General features: G+C 52.6%; 1 protein-coding gene across 4 annotated transcripts in view; it reads right to left on the bottom strand.

The window, feature by feature from the left end:
* SPOP (speckle type BTB/POZ protein) overlaps positions 1-12961 on the bottom strand; it is a 646228-nt gene that overhangs the window by 353469 nt on the left and 279798 nt on the right. For all 4 annotated transcript variants that reach the window (XM_069634379.1, XM_069634380.1, XM_069634382.1 and 1 more), the window contains one exon: positions 572-693. In XM_069634379.1, coding sequence (XP_069490480.1) covers positions 572-693 — 122 coding nt within the window. The remainder of the gene's footprint in view (positions 1-571; positions 694-12961) is intronic.

Raw genomic sequence — 12961 nt, 5'->3', positions numbered from 1 at the left:
AGGGAAATATCCCTCCGACAACCAGACTATGTCAGAAGCGTTCATGGTAACAAGCAAGGGGCCAGGGTAGGAGGATGGGTACTGGTAAGTTGGTATAGAAATATAGCCATCACCGGCAATTCTAGTTCCTAACCCAAATAGGAACATGAAACAAGACTAGTAGACATATGCTTTTTGTCAATGTGGACAGCTCCGATAGGAGGGCAGCCTGCACTTGCCAATTCAGATACTGTAGCAGGGCCAACTTAGCCTTACATCCTCCTGTAGTCGATTAATCAAGTATCATTAAAAAAGGGCCCAAACTAGTTATTGCAGCACTCCAAAGCAAGAGAGATCTTGCACGAGATACTCCACAGGAACACAAATTGTTATTGGTCTCACTCCAAGGTACACTCTCCCATCACCTTTAAGAGTAACCATTGCCAAATTGAGTACCATCTATGCTCTGCAAGTTAAAAGTAACAAGGATAAGTCTCATTTTCTCCACTTTAAATGATCTCCAATTCCACTACCCACATCGAGCGAAACGCTTCGGAAGGAGCTTGTACCGGCATTCTGAGCACCATCTCACCATTTCAACTTATCATTTGCACCAGAGGAGAAGGTTGAACTCTTGATCACTTCCCCCATTTCTTCACGACAGAAGCTGAAATTGTTGATGGTCCACATGTAGGAAAACTTCACCACCTTGATCTGCATAGTAAACAAAAACAAAAAAAGCAAGGTTCTAGAGAATGCTCCCTTTTGTATTAGGGCATAGAAGTGAAAATCAAAAGTTGTAGAGTAGCAAAGGTCATCATTCAATCATTCAAATTAGGATAAACAGTAAAAACAAATAAAAATCAAGAGTGTGAAAAGGACGATACATAAAAGTAAACATTTCATAGAATTTTATCATTCCTACCACCAACTTTGGAAATCCAGCAATCTTACAGAACGAGTATTAGGCTATGTCCTCTTCATCATGCACATAGTAAGAAATCCTGTTTGAAGCAGATTAACCCATGATACATTTTGAGAATTGTTTCTCAAAGCCAATTTCTTGGATACTATTAAGTTAGATTTTCATATTTATGCCAAATCAGCTTCATCTGTGAGACCCCAGCACTTTTTGCTGGACTTGTGGATTTCTTTTCTATGTTCCTGTGTGAGTGGGAACCTTTTCCCCCCCAACTCGCCCTTTCTTTTGGTCCATTGGTGGCAGTCATTTTCACGTCTCTCTATACTTTATTTTTGGAATTGTGCTTCCCCATAACTCTTTGGGCCTCTACATTTTACTGTTGCAGAACACTGCACTTTCTGTGCATTGTTGCTGGGGAGCCCTGTAGGTGTCCCTTTTTATTTTCTCTCATTTTACTTGTGTGAACTAATGTTCCCAAGGGTAGAGGCATACTTGTTATCCTTTCAACACGTGTGAGATCAGCACACCCCACCTTATGTTGGGTGCTGAGGGGTTACTTAGGGAACAAGTTACTTACCTGTAACTATTGTTCTCCAGCATGGGTCTGGCATGGATTCACATGCTCATGAATATTTCCCATCGTCAGGCTGGGAATCCTCTGTAAAAAGAAAAACCGTTTCACTTTCAAACTATTTCTCCTCTAAACCAATCACTGTCCTCTGGGTCATACTGCCCCCATCTAATGACAGTCCTCTCCCTAAGCCCTTGTCCTCTCCCTAAGCCCTTCCCCTCTGGCAGCCATCTTCAGATTTGGTAAGAACAAAGTGGCAGTATGACCAAGAAGAGCCGCAGAGCGGACAGGGGGAGGGTTCGGATGTGAATCCATGCCAGACCCATGGTGGAGAAAAATAGTTACAAGTAAGTAACCAACTCCTTCTCCAGCATGGGGTCTGGCATGGATTCACATGCTCATGAATAACAAATACACAGCAGTACAACATTACACAACCACGGGAGGTAGCAAGGCTCAACAGAAGCATTCAACTCTTACTGCTGGAACAGAATCACCTCAAGCGAACAGGTTGCGTAGCACTGCTTGGATGACCCTGGGCTCATCCCTGTGGACGCAGTAGAACTTTGTGAAGGTGTGCGCGGACCTCCATGTAGCAGCCCTGCAGATGTCCAGCAGGGGCACACCATCCAGGAATGCAGTTGTCGCATCGATCGCTCTGGTGGAGTGGGTTCTCGGGCAGCGGTAGGTTCGCCAACCGATGACAGTGCATGATGCAGCCGGAGAGACACCTTCAGATGGAAGCCTTGGACAAGGCCTTTCCATGGTTCCCAGGACCAAAGTTCACAAACAGCTGTGAAGTCTTTCAAAAACTTTGTGCATGCCACGTAGAACTTCAGAGCACAAGCAACGTCCAGCAAGTGCCTGGCCCTTTCCGCCAGCTCAGCAAAAAGACCAGTAACATCAAAGGCTCGTTGAGATGAAATTCCGACTGAACCTTTGGCGTGATAGTGGGGTGCGTCCGCAGCAACAACCTCGATTTGTGGAAAGGCAGGTTTGACTGCAGGAAAGGGCCTGCATCTCACCCACCCTCATGGTGGAGGTTATGGCCACCAGGAAAGCCACTTTCCACGAGAGGAACTTGAAAGGGGCCTGATGCATATGCTCGAAGGGCGCCTCCCATCCTCCAATGAGCCTAGTCAGCACCATGCCGAGTTCCCATGTCGGGGCAGGAACCTTCCCTGGCAGGAAAGAGTGAAAAAGTCCTTTGAGGGATTCCTTAACAAGTCGTTGAAACCAAAGAGAAGACCTTCCTGGAGACCTGATGTAGTGGGAGATAGGTGACGGATGTACCTTGGTCGAGGCGTGTGCCAGTCCGGCCTTGACCATCGAAAGCGAATATGGAAGAAACTAGGAGGCCGTGACCGGCACCACGTAGAGAAATGCTCCCACATCTGACCGTAGCACTTTAAAGTCGATGACGCCCTGGCATTCGTGAGGACCTCCCTGCAGTCTGCAAGCAACTCATATCCTCCAAACTATAGGGCTGCAGGAGCCAAGCCCTCCGTTTGAGCGATCCTTGGTCGTGATGCAATATTGCGCGGCCTCCTCTGGCGAGAAGCAGGAGCACTGGTAGCTTCATCTGAGTCGAGGCGACGCTGAGAGGTCAGGATACCCAATCTAGCTAGGCCACGCTGGGCTGATCACCCTGCACGGACACTATCCGAGTGTATTGATGACTAGTGGCAGGAGAGGCAACTGAGGAAATACGTACAGGAACTTCCCTTCCTACGGGAAGGAGAATGCGTCCCCTCAGGCTCGTAGGTTGGTCGAACCTGCTGACAAACTTCTGGCATTTGCAGTTTGCCGCTATCACAAACAGATCAATCTGGGGCCTGCCCCACTTGGTGAAGATGTGGTCCACCTGGTCCTGCCGAAGTTCCCCACTCGTGGCAGGAGCGCAATTCCCTGCTGAGGAAATCTGTGATGTGTTCCCGACTCCTGCTAGGTGTAGAGGGACAAGAACATTTTTTGTCCAACGGCACAGCTGCATAAATCTTGCGTTTCAGTGGAGAGCAAAGGGGATAGCGAGCCCCCTGGTTTCCTGATGTAGAAAACTGGTGATGTCTGCGAAGAGCCTCACCACCTTGCCCTTCACAGACAGAAGAAATTACTTCAAGGCCCCGAACACTGCCCGTAGCTCCAGGACGTTGAAATGGCGATCCTTCTCCGACAGCCACAGGCCTCTGGCATGCAGACGTCCAGTGTGGGCCCCCCAGCCTTCCAGAGAAGCATCCGTGATGAGTTTCCTGGAATGGAGGGTTCTGAAATCCCATGTCCGGGCAATATTGGAGTGGATGCCCCACCACCTTATCGCCCGATGGAACCAGTCCAAAGTGATCTTGTGCGCGAAGCTTCCGGCGGCCCGGATGAGGCAGTCGAGGTACAGGTATACGTGAATCCCCCGTAGACGCAGATGGGCTGCCACCAGTGCCAGGCACTTCAGGAACACCATGGGGGCTGACTTCAAGCCGAAGGGTAGTTCCTTTAACTGGTAGTGCTGTGCCTGCACTACGAAGCTTAGAAACATCCGGGATTTTCTGTGAATGGGGACGTGGATGTAGGCGTCCTCCAGGTCTAGCGACCTCAAGAAATCCCCTCTTTCCAGTTGGACGAGTACGTGCTGCAACGTGACCATCCTGAATTTCTGAGACTTGAGGTACTTGTTAAGACTTCGCAGGTCTAGAATGGGCCCCCAGACTCCCCTCTCCTGACCCCCCCCCCTCAACCCCTGTCTTTCTTCTTACCAAGAGGTATATGGAATAGACTCTGGAGCTACAAAGTCGCTGGGGAACCAGCTCCATCGCCTCTTTTTCGTAGCATGGCCGTACCTCCTCCAAGAGTAGACCCAAGTACACTATGCTTGCTAATGCCGCACATACGCTCCTACTGCTCGCCATACTGGTATCAGGCCTATTGGTATCAGGCCTATTGGTATCAGGCCTATTGGTATCAGGCCTATTGGTATCAGGCCTATTGGTATCAGGCCTATTGGTATCAGGCCTATTGGTATCAGGCCTATTGGTATCAGGCCTATCGGTATCAGGCCTATCGGTATCAGGCCTATCGGTATCAGGCCTATCGGTATCAGGCCTATCGGTATCAGGCCTATCGGTATCAGGCCTATCGGTATCAGGCCTATCGGTATCAGGCCTATCGGTATCAGGCCTATCGGTATCAGGCCTATCGACAAATATTACTAGTCATTCTACTATAGTTGCACCCCACCTTACCATGACAAGTAATATGGCAGATGAATACGTTATTTACCAACTGGTAACGTTCTTTCGACTGGATGTTCCTCCAACTTATTCCACATCTTTGACAAGTAATGTCCACAGCTGTGTAGTTCGGAAACTTTTTTGGCAGAGGGCGTCCTGCGTCGATGGCATCAGGTCGATGTCCCTCGAGGGGAACCTCACCGGATGTTATGAATAGAACGCACATCGCCGTAGCCTCAGTTTATGTTTTTCCTCCCATAACGTGGGAGGGACAAGTTACTTACCTGTAACTGTTGTTCTCCAGCATGGGTCTGGCATGGATTCACATGCTCATGAATATTCCCCGTCGTCAGGCTGGGAATCCTCGGTAAAGAAAAAACCAGTATCAGTTTCGTTTCTGATCTGTCTTTCGTAGCAATAACCAATCACTGATCTCTGCGTCATACTGACCACAGCCAATGACTGCCCTCTACCTAAACCCCGCCTCTGGCAGCCATCTTCAGATTTGGAAGCACGTGAAGTGGCAGTATGACCAAGTGAAGAGGGGTAGGCGGGAGGGTTCGCATGTGAATCCATGCCAGACCCATGCTGGAGAACAACAGTTACAGGTAAGTAACTTGTCCCTTCTCCAGCATGGGGTCTGGCATGGATTCACATGCTCATGAATAAAGAATACATAGCAGTACACACATGCACAACCACGGGAGGTGGCAAAGGCTCAACATTAAGCATCACATCAAACTCAACATTAAGCATCTTACCTCCTCACCAGGCTCACCTCAGGCGAACAGGTTGCGCAGCACTGCTTGGCCGACCCTGGACTCCTCCCTGGAATCCCGGTCGACGCAGTAGAATTTCCTGAAGGTGTGCGTCGACCTCCACGTAGCAGCCCTGCATATGTCCAGCAGGGGCACACCAGATAGGAACGCCGTGGTAGCTGCGATCGCTCTGGTGGAATGGGCTCTCGGACGGCCAGGCAGCGGTCGGTTTGCCAACCGGTGACAGTACATGATACAGCCGGAGAGCCATCTGGAAATGGAAGCCTTCGAGAGAGCCTTCCCCTGATTGACAGGTCCAAAGTTCACAAAGAGTTGTGACGTCTTCCGAAAACACTTCGTGCGGTCCACGTAAAACTTAAGCGCTCTAGCCACATCCAGCGAGTGCAAAGTCCTCTCAGCCGGCGACGAAGGCGACGGGAAGAACACAGGCAACACCAAGGGTTCGTTGAGATGGAAGTCCGACGGTACCTTGGGCATGAAGGAGGGGTGCGTCCTGAGCACTACCCTCGTTGCGTGAAAAGTCAAGTACGGGGCCTTGCAGGAAAGGGCCTGGATCTCTCCCACTCGTCGTGCGGAGGTGATGGCCACAAGAAACGCTGTTTTCCACGACAGAAATTTCAACGGAGCTGAGTGCAGAGGCTCGAACGGAGGTCCCATGAGCTTGGTCAGCACCACGTTGAGCTCCCACGCCGGGGCCGGAGCCTTCACCGGCGGGAACGATCTGAACAGTCCCTTCATGAACTCCTTCACCAGACGATGAGACCACAAGGACGTCCGCCCCGTGGTTCTGGTGTATCGGGAGATCGCAGCAAGATGAATCTGGATGGACGCGTGTGCCAGTCCAGCTTTGGCCAGCGTCAGCAGGTACGGCAGTACTTGGGGGGCCGTAATCCGTAGAGGGTTAATCTTCTGTGCGTGGCACCAGACAGAGAACCTCTTCCATTTGTGTCCGTAGCATTTAAGAGTCGAGGACGCCCTGGCCTTTGCAAGAACCTCTCTGCAGTCGGCCGGTATGTCGTATCCTCCAAACTCTAGCGCTGCAGGAGCCAGGCCTGCAAGTTCAGCGATTTCGGGTCGTGGTGGAGGATGGCGCCTCCTTCTCTGGAGAGTAGATCCCCGTCCACCGGCAGCTTGATTGGCGGGGACGCTGACAAGTCCAGAAGGTCCGGGAACCATATCTGCCTCGGCCACGCAGGTGCGACGAGGATCATCCTGCACCGTGACCTCTTGAGCTGGTTGACGAGCCGGATTAGCAGTGGCAAGGGAGGGAACGCGTAGAGGAACAGGCCCTCCCAGGGGAACGAGAAAGCATCGCCCATGCTCCTCGCCTGGGGAAACCTGCTGGCGAACCTCCGGCACTTGGAGTTCGTCGCCGTCGCGAACAGGTCGATCTGGGGTGTGCCCCACCGTCGGAAGAGGCGATCCACTAGATCCTGCCGTAGCTCCCACTCGTGGCACGAGCGCAGCTCCCTGCTGAGTGAGTCGGCGATGGTGTTTTTTATCCCTGCCAGATGAAACGGCACCAGAAATATCCTTTGGGCGATGGCCCAATGCCACAGGTCCTGCGCCTCCTTGGACAGTGCTGGGGACCTGGTTCCGCCCTGTTTCCTGATGTAAAACATGGTGGTGGTGTTGTCGGTGAAGATCCTCACCACCTTGCCCTTGAGGGACGGAAGGAAGGACCTGAGGGCCCAAAACACTGCACGGAGCTCCAGGACGTTGATATGTAGGGATTTCTCCGTCGGGAGCCAAAGGCCTCTTGCGTGCAGATTTTCGGTGTGCGCTCCCCACCCTTCCAGGGAGGCATCCGTGGTCACTGTCTCCTGGTGGGCTGGGGTCTGGAAGTCCAAGCCCGCCGTCAGATGCGCGCGGGTGCCCCACCACCGGATCGCTCGTCGGAAACTCTCGTCGAGTGTGATCCTTTCCTTGAAGCTGCCCGTCGTTTGGATCCAACGCGCGTCCAGGAACTCCTGCAACGGGCGCATCCGGAGCCTGCAAATGGGAATGAGGTAGATGCAGGAAGACATCATTCCGAGGAGGGACTTGATGGACCTCACCTTGGCCGCGTCGGCCACCAACATCCGCTGCACCTTGCCCAGGATGGTCCTGGTCCTCTCCTCCGAGGGGGAGGCCTGAAGAGACACTGTGTTGAGCCTCGCTCCCAGAAACAGAGCGTCTTGCGCGGGTACCAGGTGGGATTTGGCGTAGTTCACGGAGAATCCCAGGTCCGTGAGAAGTTGGACGGTCCTTGCCGTGTGAACCACGGCGAGCTCCCTCGTCTTGGCTCGGATGAGCCAGTCGTCCAGGTAGGGGTAGACGTGGACCCCCTGGCGGCGCAGCTGCGCCGCCACCGGTGCGAGGCACTTGGTGAATACCCTGGGTGCCGACCGTAGTCCGAAGGGGAGGGCTTTGAACTGGTAATGACGCCCTTGAACCACAAATTTGAGGAATTTTCGGTGCCCCTTTAGGATGGGAATATGGAAGTAGGCATCCTCCAAATCCAACGACGACAGGAAGTCTCCTTCCTCCAGCTGACCCAGGACGTGCTGGAGGGTGACCATCCGGAACTTCTGCGCCTTGATGAACTTGTTCAGACGTCGCAGGTCCAGGATGGGGCGCCATCCCCCCGTCTTCTTCTTCACGAGGAAGTATCTCGAGTAAACTCCGGAGCCCCGAAGCCTCTTTGGGACGAGTTCGATGGCGCCCTTCCTGAGCATCGCTTTTACCTCCAAGAGAAGTTGAGGGACGTGAAGTTCTTTCCTGGCCACGGGGGGGGACGCGCGGGCATCTTCTCTGGAACTCAAGCGCGTGGCCCCGGGCCAAGGCGTCCAGCACCCAACGGTCGGTGGAGATGGACTCCCACACGCTGACGAAGCTCGCCAGCCGGCCTCCCACCGGGGTGCTTCGGTGGGGGCCCGACCCCACAGCCGGTTCAATCCTGCTTCGACGAGGCTTTGCCGCCTTGACCTCCTTGGCGACGACGGCGGGGTCCGCCAGACTTGCCTCGTCCTCTGTAGGCCTCCTGAGACGACGAGCGGGCCGCTTGACGGTAGGTGGAGAAGCCGCCGCCGGAACCTTTGGAGGCGCCCTTGCCTCCGCTGCTCCGAAAGGGCGTCCGTCGTTGTTGCAGAACTCCCAGGGCCCGAGCCGTCTCAGTGTCCGCTTTAATGGCCTGAAGGGAATCGTCTACTGTTTTCCCAAACAGGTTGTTCCCATCGAAGGGCATGTCCAGGACTCTGGTCTGAACGTCTTGACGGAAGTCCGTAGCCTTGAGCCATCCACGCCGCCTAAGGCAAACGCCGTTGCCCAACTGGCGGAACCCAGTGTCGGCGATGTCCGTCGCAACGGTAATGGCGTGGTCCGACGCCACCTCACCTTCCTGCAGGATCTCCAGGGCCTCTGTCCTCTTGTCGTCCGGCAGGAAGTCCAGCAGGGGAGCCAGTTTGTACCAGAGCTCCCTATTGTAGCGGGCCACGATAGCCAAGGCGTTGGCCGCTTTAATCGTCGTCGCTGCCGACGAGATGACTCTGCGTCCCATAGCGTCCAATTTCTTTCCCTCACCGTCCGGTGGGGAAGTCGATGTGGAGGCCACACCTCCCCCCGCTTTCTTCCTGGCCGCCGCGGAGACGACGGAGTCCGGGGTAGGCTGCGCCCGGAGGCACAGGGGGGCCGTGTCCGGGACCCGGTACTTCTTCTCGTACCGGTCTCTTCTAGCTGGCGTCGTGGAAGGGTTCTTGAGGAGGGTGAGGCCCTCATCCCAAATGTCGTCCAATAGAGGCACTGAGAGGACCGTCTTCCTCTTGGCCTCGCGCCGCTGATAAAGGAAACCTTCCTTCTTCTCCTCAGGGCAGAGTTGGAAAAGCTCGGATGCCCTGGTGATCATGGAGTGGAACGATCCAATCTCGTCGGGCGGAGAAGCCCTGGTGGGAGGCGACGACGGTAAATCCTCGTCGTATACCTCGTCGTCCGTACCCGTCGCTGCCGTGTCAGTCCCCGTATCATCCCCTCGGGTGGACGGGGAGGAGGGCTGGACGGGGCGCGACGGCTGAAAAGGAGGTGGAGGGTGGATCCTTCTTTTCTTAGTAGGGGGGACACCAGAAGGTCCCGGTTCTGGGTCCCCCGACGGGAGAGGTTCCTCCGTCGGCAACGGTAGTCTCGTCCTTATCTCTGAACATAAGGACTGTATAGCCAACAAAATGGCCGCCGAGCTGTCTTGCGGTGCTGGCAGAGGGGAATCCGACGGGCGATCAGGGGCCCCGTCGGTACCCTTCCACGCCGTGGCTTAAGACCTCGACCAATTCCTCCTCCGAGGTTGAAGCCGAATCTACGACGACGCCCTGCCCCCCCTTTCTCTTCCCCTCGGGGGATTTCACGGGGGTCCTATCGATGGGCACAAAAGAGGACTCCCTCCGAGGTGGCAGGGAGACTCTGAGCCCCGAGGTCGCCACCACTGGTGTAGCCTGCACAGGCTGAGCCAGGGCCGCCGCGACAGTTTCGATAGAGGGCTTGGCCGGATGGATTAAGGCCTTCACCACCTTAGGTGGGCTCTCCGCCTTATCCTTGAGAGGGGGACACCGCCTCGCTCCCCCTCCGCCTTCGAGCTCGACCGGGGCCTCTCCAGGAACTTCGCCGGGTGCTCGGCCTTCCTCTTACCCGACCCAGAGCGTTGGCTAGTGGTTGATGGTGCCGGGGAGGGTGCGCCCTGCCTGGCGCCCGAAGACCCCGACCGTTCGGCGCTCCCGGTGCCAGCGGACTCGCGGTGCTTGGCCTTATGTTGGACCCCCGTCGCCGGGGCGTCCTCAAAGGTCTTAGAAGACCGCTCGGTTTTCTTCTTCTTCTTCTCGCCGGACGGGCTCTTCCCTTCTAGCCAGTTGGCGAGACGTTGATGGCGGTCCTTCATGGTCCGCTCCGACATGTTGCCGCAAAACGCACAGTCCTTCTCCACGTGCGTCTTGTCCTCATGTAGGCAGTAGAGACAAAAGGAGTGTTCGTCCTCCTTGAAGACGTTCTGAAGCTGGCATCCAGGGCAGACCCTGAACAGCTTTCCGGGCGTCGAGCTTCCCTTCTCCTGGGCCATGACTGGGCCCGAGAAACTTCTGGAGTCCTCCAAAAGCGTAGCTCGACGAATCTTCACCCTTGAGGGGCGCAGACGAATCCGACACGGGTCCCCGTTGATCGGATAGAGAGTCGGTGGAGCTTGAGGCTCTTTTGACCGAAAAATGAAGTTTTTTGAGAAAAAAAACATGAAAAATAGAACTAACGCTCGAGAGCAATAGCACGAGGATCCCAACACATGAACGTGCAGTAAAAATCTGAAGATGGCTGCCAGAGGCGGGGTTTAGGTAGAGGGCAGTCATTGGCTGTGGTCAGTATGACGCAGAGATCAGTGATTGGTTATTGCTACGAAAGACAGATCAGAAACGAAACCGATACTGGTTTTTTCTTTACCGAGGATTCCCAGCCTGACGACGGGGAATATTCATGAGCATGTGAATCCATGCCAGACCCCATGCTGGAGAACATGCACATTACCAAAGCCTGCTTGACTGCACATAGCCTTGCGGAACCGTAAGTTGCAAATCGCATAGGAAATTCTCCAGAGGGGCAGGCTGGGAGGGCGATGTGGAATACGTTGGAGGAACATCCAGTCGAAAGAACGTTACCAGTTCGTAAGTAACTTGTTCTTCGAATGGATTGTGTCCTCCAACATATTCCACATCTTTGATAGACTTCCAAAGCAGTACCAGGAAATGGAGGAGGGAAAAGAATCGAGTACCCAATCAGATGGCAGAATAAAGAACTGCCTTACCAAAGGCCATATCTTGACCATAAAGTGCATCAAGGGAGTAATGTTTAACAAAGGTGTGGATAGAAGCCCATGTGGCTGCATCACAAATGTTCCGAATAGGAACTCCCCTCTGCAGGGCTGTGGAAGTAGCCACGCCCCTAGTGAAATGAGCTTGCAACCCATCAAGAGGGTCCTTACCCACCAAACGGTAACATTCAGTAATGGTGAGGATAATCCACCTGGACAAGGTCTGTTTTTTAACAGCCTGGCCCAATCGGTGACCAGCATACCCCACAAAGAGCTGATTGTCCACTCTGACCCTGGACATCCTAGAAATATAAAAGCTGAGAGCTCTCCTAGGATCCAACCTATGAAGTCGGCCCTCATTCTTCCCAAGATGAGGATTGAAAGAAGGAAGAACCACTTTCAAGCTCAAATGAAATTCAGACACTACCTTGGATAGAAAGGATGGACGTACCGTACCCTCAGTACAACCCTATCCTTGTGGAACACAGTAAAGGGCGGCTTAGATGAAAGTGCCCGCAATTCACTTGCTCTGCGAGCGGAAGTAACCGCAACCAAGAACACCGTCTTGAAAGACAATAAACTCAAAGGACAAGAGTGCAAAGTCTCAAACGGAGCACCCATAAGGAATTTCAAAACCAAATTCAGATCCCAATCCGGCACTTGGAAAGGGGTTCAGCAGGAGCACATTAGTGAGGCCTTTAAGAAATTGTGAAACCAAAGGAATCTTAAAGTAAGAACATTCTTCAGACGAGCGCTTGAAGATGGACAGCGCCGCCAGGTAACCTTTAATGGTACCCATGGGTATCAATGCATCCTCGGAGGATCTGATGTTGGGTCTTCCAAATGTTAAGAGAAAGCTATTTGATCGAGATTGGATCCAGACCATTGACACCAACACATAAAACCTACAGTGGGCATGCATTTGAGATCGCAAGACAATTTCTCCCAGGATATATTCTGAAATGCGAAAATTTGAAAAATGTATATGAGATTCAAATTAAATCAATTGCCTACGCTGGAACGTGTACATTATAAGCTCTGTCATGTAGAATCTAGCTTTTTTTACTGTCGTTTTTGTCAAGTACAAGAGCAAAAATAATCCTTAAAACATCTGGTTGTGTATTGGTCGAATCTTGACTCACTAAAACAACACAGTTTGGGCGAATTCTGCCCTGTGTCTTCGGAAATAGCATGCAAATCTTTTTGGTTTAGAGCAATGAGAGGTGATCGCTCTAAACTTATTATAGCACTGGCTACATTTTTATTTCAACTAGGAAATATATTGGTCCAGCATAATGTAGTGACTGATGCTGAAATCTAAATCATGAGTTTGTTTAACTGAAATGTTTTATGAAAAATACTGATATGTGATCGTTCGTGTTACAACTTTTTTGAGTAATTACAACTATTTTGATTGATTGTTTTCAATGTTTGTAAAGGTTCTTTGTTGAACCATAAATGCAAATTTTTATAAATATGGTTTTAAAAAAATGGTTCCCACTTGAAGGCCCCTGTGGGCCAAAGAAGACCAAAGAAGACCAAAGAAGACAAAACCATGGGAACGGAACACTGAAAAGTATCAACATTTTGTCCTCTGCACCAGTCGAAGAACTTGCGCCAAGGGGAACAGTACAGGGATTTTGTTGCTGGCCGCCTGGCCGAAAGCAACACCTC

This window comes from Ambystoma mexicanum, chromosome 13 (genome assembly GCF_040938575.1).
Source record: "Ambystoma mexicanum isolate Mex_15411 chromosome 13, UKY_AmexF1_1, whole genome shotgun sequence".
In the NCBI taxonomy this organism is placed as follows: Eukaryota; Metazoa; Chordata; class Amphibia; order Caudata; family Ambystomatidae; genus Ambystoma; species Ambystoma mexicanum.
The sequence above is the reverse complement of the archived record's forward strand: the minus strand, read 5'-3'. Positions and strand labels throughout refer to the sequence as shown.